We start from the raw sequence: 18,637 nt of genomic DNA on the forward strand, positions 1-18,637 counted from the left end.
TCCCCTACTATGATAGTGTTACTGTTGATCTCCATCTTTATGTCAGTCAATATCTGTTTTATATATTTAGATGCTCCTATGTTGGGTGCATAGATGTTTACTAGGGTTATATCCTCTTGTCGAATTGATCCCTTTATTATTATATAGTGTCCATCTTTGTCTTTTAATATTTTCTTCATTTTAAAGTCTATTTTGTCAGAGATAAGTATTGCAACTCCAGCTTTTTTCTCATTTCCATTTGCATGGAATATCTTACTCCAACCCTTCACTTTTAGCCTGTGTGTGTCTTTTGATCTGAGGTGAGTCTCTTGTATACAGCATATACAAGGGTCTTGCTTTCTTATCCATTCAGCCACCCTATGTCTCTTGATTGGAGCATTTAAACCATTTACATTTAAAGTGATTATTGATAAGTACATAGTTATTGCCATTTTTAAATTTGTGGATAGATTGTTTTCGTCTTTCTTCTATTTACAGAAGTCCTTTTAGTATTTCTTGCAATGCTGGCCTGGTGGTAATGAATTCCTTTAGCTTATTCTTTTCTGGGAAGCTCTTTATCTCCCCGTCAATTTTAAATGATAGCCTTGCTGGATAAAGCAACCTAGGTTGTAGGCCTTTGTTTTCCATCACTTTGAGTATCTCCTGCCACTCCCTCCTGGCCTTCAATGTTTCTGCAGAAAAGTCATTTGATAGTCTTATGGGAGTTCCTTTGTATGTAACCCTCTGTCTTTCTCTTGCTGCTTTTAGGATTCTCTCTTTGTCTTTAATCTTTGCCATTTTAACTATAATGTGTCTTGGAGTGGACCTGTTTGGGTTTATCCTGGTTGGAACTCTCTGCACTTCCTGGACTTGTATGTTGGTTTCCTTCATCAGGTTAGGGAAGTTTTCAGACATTATTACTTCAAATATGTTCTCAATCCCTTGTTTCTTCTCTTCACCTTCTGGTATTCCTATGATGCGCATGTTGTTGCGCTTGATGTTATCCCATAGGTCTCTTAAACCATCTTCATTGTTTTTTATTCTTTTTTCTTTCTGTTGTTCTGTTTGGGTGATCTCTGCTAACTTGTCTTCTAAGTCGCTGATTCGATCCTCTGCTTCATCTAACCTGCTGTTAATTCCTTCAAGTGAGTTCTTTATTTCGGTAACTGTGCTCTTTAGTTCTAACTGGTTGTTCGTTATGATTTCTACATCCTTCTTGATGTCCTCTCTAAGTTCCTTAAACATTCTTATCATCAGTATTCTGAACTCTGTCTCTGACAGTTTGGTTACCTCTGCTTCATTTAGTTCCATTTCTGAAGGTTTCTTCTGTTCTTTTATTTGGGATATGTTTCTTTGTTTCCTCATTCTGGCTGACTCTCTGTGTTTGCTTCGATGTATTAGGTAGATGCCCTGGAGTTCTTAGTTCTTGCTGGATTAGTATATAATAAATGTCCTTTATATTTGACTTGCACTACTTCGTTCTTCTCCCCTGCGTGTGCTCTAAAAGTGACTCTTGTGTTGTGTATATTGTCCTGTTAAAGAAGATCCTTAATTGCTTTTCACTTGTGAGTAGGTGGAGTTAGCTCCTAGGCTGAGTAGTTGTGAGACTTGGCTTTGCCCACGCAGGGTATTCTGCTGCGTGAGGGTTGACCGCTTAGATGTGGTTTGCCCTTTGGCCTCTATGTGCCTGTAAAGAATCCCCTCTGAGTGTGTCACTTGTAGGTCAAACCCGGTAGTACTCTGGCTTGGTCTGGAGTTGGCCGCTGGGTATGTTGAATCTTGTGCCTCTTAAGCTGGGCACTGGTAGGGCAATTACAGAACAAAGCAAATCACCAAGCACAACAATAACAACAAGGAAAAAGTCAAATACATTCACATGTAAAAAAACAATCGACAACCCCCACTCGACACAAGCAAAGATGTCAGAAATATAAAGACAAATCAAAACAGAACAAAAACAAACAAACAAAAAAAAATAGCGCCAGTTGTAGCTTAAGCCCACCAAATAATCTCCAGGTTGTTCTCTGCTATAGCACAGAGTCCCCACTCGACACAGGCAAAGGTGTCAAAAATATAAAGACAAATCAAAACAGAACAAAAACAAACAAACAAACAAACAAACAAAAAAACAAGCAAAAAACAAACAAACAAACAAAACAAAAAAACACAGCGCCAGTTGTGGCTTAAGCCCACCAAGTAATCTCCAGGTTGTTCTCTGCTGTAGTACAGAGTCCTCACTCGACACAGGCAAAGATGTCAAAAATATAAAGACAAATCAACACAGAACAAAAAAAAACAGCGCCAGTTGTGGCTTAAGCCCACCAAGTAATCTCCAGGTTGTTCTCTGCTGTAGTACAGAGTCCTCACTCGACACAGGCAAAGATGTCAAAAATATAAAGACAAATCAAAACAGAACAAAAAAAAAAAAAAAAGACAGCGCCAGTTGTGGCTTAAGCCCACCAAGTAATCCCCTGCGTATTGTGCAGGTAGAGCCGGTCACCTGATGCCCAGCGTGACTCTGAGGCTGCAGCTTTAGATGCGTGGGGCTGAGGGGTCTGGACAGTAGGTTTTACAAAGTCAGTGCAGTTTCTGCCCTTGCCGGCACATATGCACACCGAGAATAGCACCACCAGCCCTGTGTCCAGCTCTCCTGAGTGTTAGGGCACCTCTTCCCTGTGTGTGTGTGTGGCCAGCAGGGAATTCCTCAGCTGCTGAAAGCTGAGTGCTGTATCTGCCACTTACTGCTGATCCCTGGGAGTGCCTCCGCCGATGTAATTGCCCCGCCCTAGGCAGGCCAGAAAGGGTGGGGGCTGGGGATGGAAAGAGGGGTCTTCTCTTTCCCAGCCCAGCTGTGTCACACCCCACCCACAGGCCAGAAACGGTGGTATCTGGGGGTGGATGAGTCTTCTGTCTCCTAGTCCAGGGCAAACCACACTCTTCTCAGCCTCTTCCCTGGGCCAGAACCAGCGGCCAGTCTTCCCTTAGCCCAAACCCCAAGGCTCCTCTGTAATCTGACACTGCTCTTCAGATCAGGAGCCAGTTCAAGTCTCTGGAAGGGTGGGGGTAGGATTGGAAGAGCGGGGGGAGGGGCCCAGGTATGGAGTTTAATAGCCTCAAATGCTAGATATCCTCCCTCTGCAGGGGGGAGAGGTCTGCTGTGGGACGCAAAGTAGAGTCCGCTACCTGGCTTTTGTGTTCTCTCTTTTGTCCTGGGAACCCCTGCGTCTCTGCAGCTGGGGATGTGTTTGCCCCGCTCTAGGCTGGCTAGAAAGGGTGGGGGCTGGGGATGGAAGGAGGGGTCTTCTCTTTCCCAGCCCCGCTGTCTTAACACTCTTCCCGCAGGCCAGAAAAGGTGGTGGCTGGGGGCGGAAGATTCCCAGCTCCTAGCCTCCTCCCTGGGCCCGCCTGTCTTCCCGGAGCCGGGGCTCCAAGGCACCTCTGTAATCTGCCGCTGCTCCTTAGTGCAGGGGCTAGATCAAGTCTCTAGAAAGGCGGGGATAGGGTCGGAAGAGCGGGGGAAGGTGCCCAGGCACGGAGTCTGTGTTCCTTGTCCGGCCCAAGGACCAACTGAGGTTATTAGCTGAAGTTAATGCTGGATATGCTGCGCCTGCAGCGGGAGAGGTCCGCTGTGGGACGCAGGGCAAAATGCCCACCTCGTGGCTTCCGGGCTCTCCTCCGTCCTGGGATATCCTGCGTATCTGTAGTCGTGGGTGTGGGCTGGAATTTCACAGGCACAGGTGCGGAGCAGATTTCCACAACCCAAGGGTGGGGGCCGAATTTCTACCGCCACAGGTGTGGACCGCGATTCCAACCCGCGTCCCCACCGCCGCCGCAGGTGCGGCGTGTCTCCGCTCCGCTCCCTTCCTTCTTCCCCTGCTCGCCCAATTTTTCCCCACCTGCAAGAAATCCCTGCGCGAGTCTCTTCGCTGTTCTGCGTGATGAGCAGAGAGTCCTTTGATGGGTTATAAGCTTCCCGTTTCTGATAAGATCCGATGGAGAACTCAAAAAGTGCGCCCCGCTGCCGCCATTCCTATGACGTCCCTTGGTGATTTTTGACCCCTGCTGGCTTCTGAGTTGTCTGCATCTGGCCGGGGTCATTATGGGAAGTGGTGATCCCTCTGTGCAGCTGACTCTAAGGAGCCTCAGGAAGTGAAGAGCCTGGCCTATTAGGGGCATATGAGGATGTGGATAAGAAAGTGGAGGATGAGAACAGCTGAGAAAGTCTCCCCAGTTCTCTTCTCATAAAGACACTTCCTGTTTCCGAAAACACACACCCCCACCCCACCCCTTGGAGGACAAGCACTCACCTGGCTGGGGCTCTGGCATTAGTCCGCAGACCTGTAGAGGGACCAACAGGGTGTCAGTGTGCCATCCGTGGTGGCATCTCTCCTCCCTGCCTTCTATGCTCGTCCTACTCTGAGACCATCCTTGGAGAGATCTGGGCAGCAAAGCGGCTCTGCTGACACCCATCTGGGAAGAGCCTGAGACTCAGAGTGGGCACCCAGCTGGCACCGAGGCCACCCACACCTGTCCTGCTATTGTCCTCAACACCAAATGAGGGGAGCAGCTCTTCTCTGCACCCTGTGTCCCTTTATCCTGACCTCTCCCCCACCTTTCCCTGTGCATCCTTCTCCCTTCCTCGAACGCTTCCATGATCCCACAACCTGTTCCTTCCACTGCTGAGCCCTGGTCCCCTCCTCCCCCATCGTGTCACAGGCACCACTGCTCCCTCCTGCCCTGACAAACCAGCTTCTTGTGCTCTCCTTCTGAGTGGTGGCTGTCTTTCTCTCCCACCTCTTAAGCTCATGGCTGCAATCTGTGTTTGCCCTGCAGCCCATTCCCCTCCATGTCTTCCACTGAAACCTCTGCTGTTCCTCCCGGGCCCTCCCCCCTCTACACCCTCAAGTGTCCCTGCAGCATTTCCCAAGGATTTGGCTCCAGTTCACACACATCCTCTCCATCACCCTTCACCTTCCTGGGAGGACTCATCATCCACGGGACAAACCTCTAATGCACTGGACTTGCCTGTATCCCAACTCCAGCGACCTCCACTCCACTCAGCCATACCCTGGACTTTATATCTGTAATCACGGGGACTGCTGAGACCGCTGAAATATTAAACGCTAGTATCGTTTTTATGCTACAGCTTTCTTTCCTTCCAGTTCTCTCATGTCATCATCCCCCTACACCTGTGCTTTGATCGCCCTGAACTCTTGTTCCTTGATCATCCACTTTGAGGTTATTCAAGCTCCCTGCTGAGCCCTCCACCCTCTCACCAGCTCCTTGACCTCCTGTGTGCCCTTGTCCTTCTGCCACACTGAGTTGACAAATTCCAATCCTGCATGTCTCCCATGGCAGGCAGTGCTATTTGCTTTCCTAATATCCACTCACTTCTTACTGAGTGACAGAACCTTGATTATATTTGGAGTGGCAAGCGCTCCCCTACAGTTAGATGTGGGACATATGACTAATTCTGGCCAGTGCCATATAAGGGGACACATGGGTGGGACCTGAAAGCTCCTTAAATTGAGGAGAGACAACTGGGGCATAGTCTTTTTTTCCTGTCCTCTTTCCTTATGTTTCCTGCTTAGATTCAGAAATAATGGCCAGAATCTCAGCAGCCATCTTGGACGATGCTGCAATCCTCAAGACAGAAGCTAGTATCCAGGAGAGTGAGCAGAGAGGTAGGAGCTTGAATGCCTAGGACAGTGGCCTCTGCTGTTTGCCTCCATGTCCTTTTATTTGAAGGAAAAATTATCAACTCTGTGTTATTTAAGTTATTGTGGCTTCTGATCTTGGTACTAATAGCTAAACAGAACTCCTAATTGACAGATCTTAAATGTTACTAAACTACATGGTTGAACACTGGTGGGGAAAAACACAATCATGTGCAAAGATATCTCTGCTGATTCATGGCTTCTTATCTGAGTTGAGCCATTCAATAACATCTTCCATTTCCTCAGTGACTGTCAAATTTTCTCTTCAACTTTAACCCTCATTCTCATTCTCAGGAGAAAACTATGGTGGTTTTTTTGTTTGTTTTTGGGTGTTGTTGTTTTTTTTGCAGAATTAAAAAACAATTTGTATGGAGTTGAACTTATCAATATTTGTATTCATGGCTTTTGTGTTTTATGTTTTACTTAAAGAGGTCATTTCCACTCCATGGTTATAAAACAGTCTCACATGCTTTCTTTTAGTACTAGGGTTATTTTTTTCCCTCAATTTTGAATCTTTGACCTTCATGGAATTAATTTTGGTGCAAATTATGGAGTATGGAGATAACGTTATTTTTTTGCAGATGGTTACACAATTGTTCCAACGCTATGTATTGAATTACTCACCTTTCCCCATTGATTAGAAATGTTACTTTTTTGAGTTCTAGTCACATTGGTGGGGTAGATAAGCACTGTTCTTGCATCTTCTCCTGACCATATTGAAATTAAAACTAAACTAAAAACAACCATCATTAAAAATTGCCTAAAGTCTAGCTGAATACAAGTCCTGCAGCTAAGGATATATAGAAGAAGAAATGTCAAGACTGGTAGTAGTGGCAGAGATGCAGAATGGGCTGGACCCACACCTGCATATCCGTCGAAAATCAGAAAGGATATTTTGGCTGTGGAGGTACCCCCTGAGGAGTGTGGAGACCCAGATCCACACCAGGCTCCCCAGCCCAGAGTTCCCCGCCAGGAACAGAATTCCCCGTAAGGGAGGATAAAGAGCCTAGGGAACACAGCTCTTATTAGGCCTACAATGGATTACCAATTTTTTTATTTTTTTATTTTATTGGGGTTGGGGAACAGGACTTTATTGGGGAACAGTGTGTACTTCCAGAACTTTTTTTTTCCAAATCAAGTTGTTGTCCTTTCTATCTTAGTTGCGGAGGGCAGAGCTCAGCTCCAGGTCCAGTTGCCGCTTTCTAGTTGCAGGGGGCGCAGCCCACCATCCCTTGCGGGAGTCGAACCGGCAACCTTGTGGTGAGAGGACGCATTCCAACCAACTGAGCCATCTGGTAGCTCAGCGGCAGCTCAGCTCATGGTGCCGTGTTCAATCTTAGTTGCAGGGGGCAGAGCCCACCATCCCTTGCAGGCCTCGAAGGATTGAACTGGCAACCTTTGTTTGAGAGCCCACTGGTCCACGTGGGAATCGAACCAGCAGCCTTCGGAGTTAGGAGCATGGAGCTCTAACCACCTGAGCCACCGGGCCGGCCCTGGATTACCAATTTTTAAATAATTGTTATATAATATAGGCTAACACCAAAATAGTACCAGTCACTATGTGACCTTTCTTTAATTTGGAAGAATCTACAGAACTTTGGAGTGTGTCAGAGTCATCATTTTCGAGTGTTAATTATTATGGTTATTCAGAAATACACAAGTACTAGATAATAGGAACGTCTAGCAGTGCTGCTCAGATATGAGTTCTAAATAGAATGGTCCCAAGCAGAGCTTCCAGCAGCTACATATAAAAGGCTCTGTCTTCAGGCATCTTACCTTCTCAGCATTATTGATATCCGATCATCTCCTTTGTGCATATTGTCCATTTCTAGTCCAAAAGCTCTTGATATTTTATCCAGGACAGCATCTGCAAACAGAAGTCTTTGACCTCTACTTTCTTCTCTTTAACCTATTTCTGGCTTATCGGCTAAGAGTTGCACCTGCCCAGGGACCTGTAGTGCAAACTTGCAGCTCTACAGGCAGTGTTGCACTGAAGGAGGTCGTTGCTGGACTTTCATTCTGAAGATGATTCTCAAGATGGAGCAGGGCTACCAATACAGCTTGCATCTATCCACAGATTGAGAAATCCAGCTTTAGAAGTTACTTGCCCCTTAGGCAAGGAGCTTGCCAAGAAATCCTTGTTCATTTTATTGAACAGATTTTCAGAATCTGTAGGACTCATCAGTAGATTATTGAGAACAATGGCAATATTGTTACTTTTACAGATCTTGCTCTTCTGATTTCAGGTTAAAAAGTAACTTGTTTTTTATCTATCACAGGGGATTGTGGCTTGAAAATTTCCATATCCTCACTAGCGATTTTGGTAGTGTCTACACTGTTTTAAGCTATTTGTTACAGTAGATACATGTTCTCCATTTATTAATGTGTTGCAGACCAATTTAACTGGCATGTTTCAGAAAAATTCTTCCTAATTTAATAGGTAAGCTAAAAGTCTTATTTTTTCATATTTAGTGCTTAATCCCTCTCATGTTGTTTGAAATTAGCCTGCAAACACTTTCCCTCACTTCTGTGGGCTCTTGCAAGATAAACATACAAACAGTGAAACAATCAATAAAAACAAACAATAAAATGAATTTAAAAACTGGAAAATCATATTCTTTTCATCTCTGTTTTGTCTTTCTACCTTTATGATTTCAAGATAAATGAGATTGTTTGCATCTATGGAGAATAAATTGTAACTGTAATCTTTATTTTTGGTAATGAATAAATACGGATAAGACTGTCTCTATGATTATAAGAACACATGGAATTATCCAGAAAATTTCCCTTTCAAGGAATTAAAAGGTTTCTGTATTTAAAAAAGAGAGAGAGAGAGAGAGAGAGATAGGAAACATGAAAATGGAGATAGAAAACAGAAAGGAACCAGTCAGAAATATAGAATACAAGAATGGAAATGAAGAATTCATTACAGTGAATCAATAGCAGATTAGATGAAGCAGAGGATCCAGTCAGCAATTTGGAAGACAAGGGAGCAAAAACCACGCAATCAGAACAGCAAAAAGAAAAAGAATCTACAAAAAATGAGGATAGTGTGAGGGACTTCTGAGACAACATCAAGTGTAACAACCTCGTATCATAGGGGTACCAGAAGGAGAAGAGAGAGAGCAAAGAATTAAAAATCTATTTGCAGAAATAATTATGAAAAACTTTCCGAACTTGGCAAAGGAAATAGACATACAAGCCCAGGAAGCAGAGTCCCAAACAAGATGAACCCAAAGAGGACCACACCAAGTCACATTTAGTACCCATTTCACATCATACATACGTATTACAATATTATTGATTCTATTCCTTATGCTATACTTTACATCCCCATGACTATTTGGTAACTACCAATTTGTATTTCTTAATTCCTTCCCCTTTGTCACCCAACCCCCAAACCCCTTCCATCTGTCAAAGGTTAAAGGTTAAAGACAAAGAGAGATCTTCAAAGCAGCAAGAGAAAAGCAGTTAGTTATCTACAAGGTAGCTCCCATAAGACTGTCAGTTGATTTCTCAACAAAAACTTTGCAGGCCAGAAGGGATTGGCATGAAATATTCAACGTGATGAAAAGCAAGGATTTACAAGCAAAAGTACTCTACCCAGCAAAGCTATCATTTAGAATTGAAGGACAGATAAAGAGTTTCCTAGACAAGAAAAAGTTAAAGGAGTGCAATAACTCAAAACCAGTATTACAAGAAATATTGAAAGGACTTCTTTAAATAAGAAGAGGAAAAAAAAGGTAAAAAAATATAATAAAATGACAATAACTACGTATCTATTAACCGTTATTTTAATGTAATTTGGTTAAATGCTCCAATAAGAAGACAGAGTGGCTGAATGGATAAGAAAACAAGGACCTCATAAACTCTGCCTACAAGAGACTCACTTCAGATCGAAAGATCACACAGACTGATAGTAAAGGGATGGAAAATATATTTCATGAAAATTGAAATGCAAAACAAACAAATAAAGAAACAAAACAAAACTGGTGTAGCAGTACTTATACCAGACAAAACAGACTTTAAAACAAAGGCTAGGGCCGGCCCGGTGGCTCAGGCGGTTAGAGCTCCATGCTCCTAACTCCGAAGGCTGCCAGTTCCATTCCCACATGGGCCAGTGGGCTCTCAACCACAAGATTGCCAGTTCAACTCCTCAAGTCCCGCAAGGGATGGTGGGCAGCGCCCCCTGCAACTAAGATTGAACACGGCACCTTGAGCTGAGCTGCCACTGAGTTTCCGGACATGCTCAGTTGGTTGGAGCATGTCCTCTCAATCACAAGGCTGCCGGTTCGACTCCCGCAAGGGATGTTGGACTGCGCCCCCTGCAACTAGCAACGGCAACTGGACCTGGAGCTGAGCTGCGCCCTCCACTACTAAGACTGAAAGGACAACAACTTGAAGCGAACGGCACCCTCCACAACTAAGATTGAAAAGACAACAACTTGACTTGGATAAAAAAGTCCCTCAAGTACACACTGTTCCCCAATAAAGTCCTGTTCCCCTTCCCCAATAAAATCTTTTAAAAAAACAAACAACAAAAAAAAACAAAAAACAAAAAACAAAGTCTATAGCAGGAGACAAAGAAGGACCCAGTAACTCCACTTCTGGGTATTTATCCAAAGAAACCCAGAACACTACTTGGAAGGGACATGTGAATCCATATGTTCACTGTAGCACTATTTATAAAGGAAAAAAACTCATAGATACAGAGAACATTTTGATGGTTGCCAGACGGGAGGGGGTCTGGGGGTTGGGTGAAAAAGGAGAAGGAATTAAGAAGTACAAATTAAATAGTCATGGGGATGTAAAGTATAGCATAAAGAATATGGTCAATAATGTTGTAACAAGTAAGTATGACATCAAATGGCTAATTTTTAGATTTATAAGGGTGATCACTCAGTAAGTAATATAAATGTCTAATCACTATGTTGTACTCCTGAAACTAATATAATATTGTATACGAACTGTAATTAAAAAATTATTTAAAAAACAAACAACAACAACAAGAAACTAATGCGACATTTTAACCTACAAAATTCCTACATATATTTGGGTCTGTTTTCATATTACCTATATTTGGATTTTTCTTTCTTCCATTGCTTTCTCTATGTATTAATATGGCAGTATTGCATCATTTTACTTATGGTAACTGAATAATTATAAGTGCTACTGCTCTTATGGTGCTTACTCTGTGCCAAGATCTATTCTAAATACATTACGTTTAATCGCCATGACAACCCCCGGTCATTACTATTATCCCCATTTTCCTGACGAGTAAGTTGAGGCACAGAGTAATAGTACCATTGTGCCAGAGTTGGCCCATCCAGGATTGACTTCAGGAACTCAGATTTGATGCTCTTCACCTCTGTGCTTTAATATAATACGGCGAATCTCCTTTCATTGAAAATTTTCTTTAAAATCAATTTTGGAGGGTGTTGGGACACAAATAATTAATGCCTCTAGCCCTGTCCTCTCTGCACTGCAAATAGATACATCCAAATTTCTGATGGACATCTCTACTCAAATACAACAAAGATATGTTAAATACAACCTATCCCAAATTAGGTACATAGGAAGTCTCTGACTTCCTATGTTTCCTGATGTACATAGTGGTTTCATCTCACCCTCCTTCACCAAAGTTGTAAACATGGGACTTTATTCTGCTCCCTCACCCCTACATCAATCCAATCCCCAAGTCTTACTGTCCCCTCTTAACCTTTTCCAGAATCTGGCTCTCTCCCTCCATCCACACTGCCACTGCATGAGACTGGCTCAAGCCTGGCCCACCTCCATCCTTTCCACCACAGACTGATGTATCTGCAAGACAGTGAGGTTGTCCCTTGGCTGCTTCACGTTGCTTCTGGGATCCAAGGCTCTTGGGTGTGATTTATAGTGTTCTCTATTCCTGCCTCCTCCAAAGCACTGAGCTGCTTACAGTCCCCAGAATGGTTTCCTCTGCTTGGAAAAACGGTGACTCCTACACCACCCTCACCACTTCCCTGGCTAATTCCTTTTATTCTTTGACACTTTCTGCCAATATCACTTCCTCTGGGAAGTCCTCCTTGATTACTCCTCCTTCTTCCCCAATGAGGTAACTTCCCCCTCTCCTGCCTTACCCACTGAGTTCCTTCACATCAGCGCTTCTGCTTTACCTACTAGTATCTCCAATCACAAGCCAGGCCCTAGAAAATGGGCATTCAACCAATGTTTGCTGAGCTGAGCTAACTTCCATCTGCTGTCTCCTTACTTTTTCAGGGTAGACCCTCTCCCCCACGAACCAAAATGTGAGCACTGATGAGATATGATTAAGTCAAGAGACAGAATTTGAAATGATCAGATTAGTGGAGAGGGGTTGGTCTGGAGCGGTGGTTCTCAACCTTGCTCACTCAAGACTCCACTGAGCAGACTGCTAACACTGCAGATTCCCACGTCCAGACGTCACCCCGCAGGGATTTCCATTTTTAACGGGCACCAGTGGTCATTCTGAGCAGGTGAGGTCTTAGAAACACCAAGTTGAGAAGCTTGGGAGAGAGCGGGGTCTTTGAGCACTTACCTTTGCTCCTCTTCCACTTGAGATAGACCGTCACTCCCAAAATTGCAATTTTGAGCACAGCGATGAACGGTGCCATGACGACCACAGCTTCCGTTCTCAGGGGCCAAGACCCTGAGCTCCTTTTGTCTCCAGAGACACTGAGGCTATCGGTGCTGGTGGTGGGGACGGCGGTGCTGGTGGGGTCTTGGGTGGTTTTCTTGGTGGCTGAAAAGACATGAGAAATAAACAAATTCTCCCCTGGAGGACTGGAGGTATCGGGGTGAAACTGTCACACCTTGTTCCCTAGTTTGGGGAATATTGGGGGTGGGTAGCAGCCCTCTGAAGCTCTCACACAGGGAGGGGAGTAACAAGGTGAAATGCTGAAGGCCGAGAATCCACATCACTCAGTTTAAATCCTGACTCTGCCACTGACCAGTGGTCTGACGTCAGAACCTCATTTTATCACTTAGAAATAGGGATAATTATAACACAGGTTAAAGACTTTTATTGTGGTAAAAGACACATAGCAAAACTCACCACTTTACACATATTTAAATGTACAGTTCAGTGGCATTAAGTACATTCACATGGTTGTACAACCCTCACCACTATCCATCCGCAGAAGTTTTTCATCTTCCCAAACTGAAACTGTGTGCCCACTAAACAACAACCCCCCATTCTGCCACCCCAGCCCTTCATAATGTCTAGTCTACTTTCTGTCTCTATGAATCTGCCTACTCTAGGGACCTCATCTAAGTAGAATCAAACTGTATTTTACCTTTCACAAGATTGTTTTTTAATGAATGAATAATCATGTGTAAAGCTCCTAGTGTGCACTGGAATGTGATTTTAAGGTTAAATGGATATTTAAATCCTAGAAAGAGCATGGTGGTCAAGATGGGCAGTGGTTTACCCAGGGAGAGAAGGGTGTGGCTCAAAGAGTGTCCTTCCCAGCCGGGAGCAGTAATTCCTCACTGACATATTAATACTTTAGAATTACCAGTGCAAGTGATTACGAAAAGCATCCAACTTAGTTAATTGTTAGTTTTCTAAAAAAATTTTCTACAGACAACACGCCCACTCATTGGCTGCTCCTGGGAGACAGCCCCTCCCCCACTGCCCTGGAGACAGATAAACCCAGGTTCAAGTTCTGATGCCCACTGAGTAATTAGGAAGGTCTATTAATGTAACACACCCCATTGTTAAGTTAAAAATGGGTCAAAACAACAAGATGATCAAGTCAGTGGGTGAGGCTGATTGGCTCTTGGTTAAGAGAGGAGACTCTGGGGTTCAACTAGGTTCAAATCTCACCTGCATCACAAGAGCGACTTTGGGCAGGTGTTGAGGCTCTGCAGGCCTCAGTTTCCCCATCTGGAACAGCTAGATGATTGCAATACCTGCTGTTATTGTGGGGTTGTGCAGGTTAACTAGCGCGATGCATACCAAGGTGTCAGCCTGGTCGCATGCACAGTAAGCGGGAGCTGCTGTTATTGCTGCTACAGAGGGGCCTCTAACGACCAGGAAAGGGGAGCAGGATCAGAGTGGAGAAAGGGACAACATAGGGCCTCCTGTGGGAGAGGTGGGGACTGGGGGGTCAGCGAGAAGCTAGGAGGGTAAGGAGGATGGAGAAAGGAAGAGGGAGATGGCGAGGGGGAAGAAAGAGATGGGACCAGGGCGGGGAGCATTGGAGGCCATGTTCTGGGGAGCAGAGTGGGAGAAGGAAGCAGGGGGATTGGGAAAAAAGGTGATGGGGTGTTTCCAGGGAATCAGGGGCTCTTCAGGGAGTTGTTGGGACCTACTGTGTGTGCCAGGCTGAGCTCATGTCTGTGGGGAGGCACAGATATGGGAAAAGCTGGGCAGGAGTAGCGGTTAGGGAGAGGAGTTTGAGAGAAGGTCAGCAAGAGTGGGGCCTGGACCAGGCCTGGGGGATGAGGGCACCAGTGGCCTTTGAAGCCTCAGCCAGGGCAGCGGGACTCACCGGGGATGATGGTGAGGTTGGTCCCATGGATGGACTGCCACTCCTGCTTGCTATGATTCCGGGTGGTCAAGTGCACTCGGCAGAAGTATGAACCCTTGTCCTCCCTCCGCAGGTTAGAGATCTGGAGGGAGCCTCTCCTCCCGTCCTCTGTCCAGTTCAGGGAGAGCCGGTTCTCGAAATCCTTATGGATGAAAGGGGGGGTCGTGCTGTAGATGGTCTCTCCATGGAACTGTTTCCATCTCCAGGATATACTCACGCTGAGAACACTGGGTAACTCCCAGGGGTGACACAAGTAGAAGGGGATCTGGATGGAGCCACCTTCAGGGGCTGAGAGTTTTTTTGGTTGTTTTATTTCATAGAGAAACTGTGAATTGCACTTTGTTGAGCGACCTGAAGACGGGAGGGAGAGTAAGAAACCTCAAATTGGGGGGGGTGGGTGGGGGGGGGACAAAGAGGTAGCCCTGACCAGGTGGCACCCACACCCAAGGGAAGAAGTGTGACAGATGATAGGAATGGTCCTCTATCTGGGTGTCCTTCTCTCTAGACTAGGGGTTAGGAGAAGGGGTAGGGATGAGGGTCCCAGCACTGTGGAACCAGCCCTTTGCTTGTGGGAGATGGGAGGCCTGGCCGGCCACCTCAGCAGACCCCTTCTCCAGACACCCAGCATAAGCCCCTCCCGGGGGCTCCCCCATGGCCCTGGGCAGAGCCAGGACGGTCCTGGCCACTCACTAGCCTGCAGAGACGCCAGCAGCAGCAGCAGCAGCAGGGGCAGCAGCAGGGGCAGACCCATCGCCTTGCTCTCCTCCGGGGAGATGAGAAGACAAGCACAGACCTCCAGGCCAGAGGGAGGCCCCGCGGAGGGGCCAGCTCAGAAGTCTGGGCAGCAGGAGAGGGAAGATCAGGCTTGTTCAGAGGACAGAGGAAGGGGGGGAGCCTTCCCCAATTTGGTGCCCAGAGTGACCAGCACTTCCTGTATCAATCTGATTTCTTCTTCTATTGCAAAAGGGCCTCCCTTGTGGTCAGTGCAAAGGGAGCCACGATGTAGGTGTCCAGCCTCCATCTCCACACTGAAGGGTGTAATCCTGACCTTGGCTTGTTAGGGCCTTTCCTCTCCCACCTCAGCTCCCTGCCTCTGCCAGCGCCCTCCTCATCTTAGCAGTCAGTCTCCATCTCTCTCTGTCTCTCACTGTCTCTCCCTTTCTCCTCTTCTCTGAGTGTCTCTCAGCCCTCATCCCAGGGGGAGGGGCAGCAGCAGGACCAGCTCAGGCTCTTTCAGGAAAGGAAAGGCGGCCCTGAGTCTCTGCCCAGCTACACCCCTTAGAGGGAAGGAGGAGGGAGCCGCTGTGGTCAGATGCCCTCAGGCCCCATCCCCAGCACCAGGGGCACACAGCTTGCTCTTGGTCCCTCTCCCTCCCCTGCAGTCCCCAGAGTGAACCAGGCCTCCCGGGCCAGGTCTGTTCCCAGGGGCCGTCTCACACCCTCCCTGAGGTTAAGAAGTGAGGGTGGGCTCACACTCCCACCTCCCCAGAGAGTGGGGCTCCTGGAGGCCATGTCTCCACCCACGGGATCTGCAGGGCCCTCTGTCCTCTCCACTCTACAGATGTGAGACCAAAGCTCAGGAGGTTCAGCCCCAAGTCCATGACTCAAGTGACAGGTGCGGGACTCGAACTCCAGTCTGGCTGAGACCACAGAGCCTTCTGCTGCTTCTGGATGTTTCTGTCTGGTTGCTCCAGTTAATCTCTGGGCCTCAGCTTCTGAGTGCAGACCTGTGGGGGTGAGTCCCAGAGGCTGTGTTTCTGTAATGCTCCTAAGGTGATTCCATGAACAGCTGTTAGAGCCCTGGCTAATGCAGAGCCTTCCTTGGAATCAGGATGAAGACTCAGAGCAGTAATGATTCACCCCAGCGACAGTCCCTGGGACTGTCTCTCATGAGGGCACTGACAGCCTGTGACTGGTGGTGGATGGGCTGAGAGATTGGGGGCTGGGACCATTGGTGACCTACAGGCTGGCTCCATAGGAGGCCCTGCCCACCCCTCTCCAGGATGAGGTGGGCACTGCCTACTGTGTAGACCGTGGGGTGGGAGACATGGTTTCATCAGAGGAAGTGGCCTTGATCTTATCTTCTAGAGGTGGATGCAGCAGACTGACTTCCTTTTTCCTTCTCTCAGTTCCTTCCCAATCCTAATAGTTTTCTTCTAAGCTTTTCCCACCGTCAGCCAGGCAGCCCCCGCCCTCTCTCTGTGTCTGCTTTTCTTACTCCTCCTCCCAGGCCCAAGAAGAGAGGTTGCAAATTTTCATGGAATCCTCTTATCTGAGTCAGGCCATAAACATGCATGGCCTCGTTTTCAGCTTTACAACATTCTGTAGTTGGTGTGTCGTTATCTCCATTTACCCTTGAGGAAACTGAGTCACAGAGCCTTGATGTCATGCAGTTCTCTGGGCTGTGAAAGATGCTTGAGTCAATTGGTAAGAGCTGGAAATGTGGACAGAAGAGAGAACAATGGACCCAGTGGCTTCGCATAGGACCCCAAAGGGTGGCCTTCCTGAGGGGTGAGTCCTGGGTTCTATGCCTGCCGTGCCCCAGTAACTGTGGGACCTGGCTGGATAGTCTCTTCTTTTCCAGGCTGCCAGGGGAGGGCGCTGGACCCCACCAGGGGTCATCAAAGCCCATTCCATTGGGCAGCACAGACCATTTAAACAGGCTCTGGGCAATCTTCACAGAGAACCTGCTGTCCAGGTGCCTCGGGCCCAACTGCTCCCATGTCTGGTCTCCCTAGATGCAAGCTGCGTATTTCATTGATCCCCATGAGTGTGGAATTGTGAGGTGTGATTTGTACCTTTTGACGTCCTTCACCCATTTCACCCAAGCCTCATACCCACCCTTGGCAACCACCAGTCTATTCTCTGTCATCTGTGAGCTCCTTTTTTTGTTCTTTTGCTTTGCACATATAAGTGAGATCATGTCGTGTTTGTCTTTCTCTGTTTGGCTTATCTCACTTAGCATAATGCCCTCATTGTCCACCCATGTTGTTGCAAATGGTAAGATTTCTTTCTTTTTTTGTGGCTGAAAAATATTCCATATGTACCACACCTTCTTGATTCATCTATAATATATACTTAGGTTGCTTCCATGTTTTGGATATTACAAATGCTGCAATGAAAATGGGAGTGCAGATATCTTTTTGAGTTAGTTTTTCCTTTCCTTCAGATAAATACCCAGCAGTGGAACGGCTGGATCATATCAGTAATCTCTCGTCTGAGTGAAGTCTTTTGTCATTCATTTAGAAAATAAACTATTGTCGCATCCAGCGCAACAGGGGCAGTGAGGGAACGAGAAGGGACGGCATTAGGTTAAGTTTTGAGAAAGAAAGAAACAGAGACTTAATGCAGTTAAATCTCAGAGCGCCAAGGGTCTCCCAGCCTCAAAGGACCGAGAGCCCCAACTCGGACTGACTGGTGGCTTTTATTGAGAATCATACAAGGCAGTGGCATTGTTTTTTCCACGTTCTGTGAGTCTCAGAGATCATACCACAAACCGATTCAAATCAATCACCCTTGCCTGCTAACAGCCAGAGCAGAAAGTCCTATGATGTCTTAACAACTGTGATATGTGCCTCCCCAGGGACAAATCCTTCATGTTAAAACCTATTGTTAAGAATGGAAGGAGAACTGATGCTATGACACCATTGGCTCACTTCCCAAGCAAGTGGTGGGAAGGAATATAGTCACAGAGCCAGATGCTCTCGTCAGCCTGGGGAAGGTGGGGACTGTGCCCACCTCTATCGACCCCGTGAGTTTTCCTCTTGGTCCCCGCTCGACTGCGCCTGGCTTGAGTTGTTCCCCCCATGGAGAATCTTACTCGTCATTGGCTGACCAGCCATCTTTTGGGGTCAAACAGAGAGGCATGAAGCATAAGCACAAGGGTGAAGCAAGGTCCCAGGAAGGCACAGTCTCACAGACTCTTCTTTCTTTAAGGAAAGGTGCAGGGGGACAGTCTGCCAGGCTGCTGTGTGACAACAAACTGTATTTCCTGAGTTACTAGATATTGAAATGTTTGTGTGTTGTTTTGTAGCTGAATAGTACTTTAGTGGAGTTTAAACTCCCTTAGTTTTCAGTGTGTGGGCTTTGCAAGCGTTGTTCCACTGTCTTCTAGTGTTGGATGTTGCTGCTTATTAATCTAAGTCAATATAAATTTTTTTCTTATAGGTTATCACTTAAGCCTTTTTTGTTTCAATGCCCAAAGAATTTTTTATCTTTTTTTACCCCTTCTTCTGCCCCCCTCCCCACTCCCGTTCAAGCCGTTGTTTCTCAGGCTACTTGTGTAGGACACAGCTCCCTGGCCATGCTGGTGTTATGAGCCTTGTGCTCTCCGCCCCCAGAGGAGGTATTCGGTGAGTCATCAGCTCACAGCTGCTCAGGGCAGCTCTC

General features: G+C 46.5%; 1 protein-coding gene across 1 annotated transcript; it reads right to left on the reverse strand.

Annotated features, from left to right (window-relative positions):
• Window positions 1–4,018: 4,018 nt before the first annotated feature.
• On the reverse strand, window positions 4,019–15,530 carry LOC109439929 (paired immunoglobulin-like type 2 receptor alpha). The gene is made up of 5 exons (XM_088796722.1): window positions 14,939–15,530; window positions 14,210–14,599; window positions 12,253–12,456; window positions 4,287–4,317; window positions 4,019–4,142 (listed from the first exon to the last, which is right to left on the reverse strand). Exons 1-5 carry the CDS (start codon window positions 14,997–14,999, stop codon window positions 4,112–4,114), a joined length of 717 nt encoding a protein of 238 aa, XP_088652848.1. The 5' UTR covers window positions 15,000–15,530; the 3' UTR covers window positions 4,019–4,111.
• Between the last annotated feature and the right edge of the window lie 3,107 nt (window positions 15,531–18,637).

Source organism: Rhinolophus sinicus, chromosome 3 (assembly GCF_057876585.1).
Source record: "Rhinolophus sinicus isolate RSI-liver-muscle chromosome 3, RSI-T2T, whole genome shotgun sequence".
In the NCBI taxonomy this organism is placed as follows: Eukaryota; Metazoa; Chordata; class Mammalia; order Chiroptera; family Rhinolophidae; genus Rhinolophus; species Rhinolophus sinicus.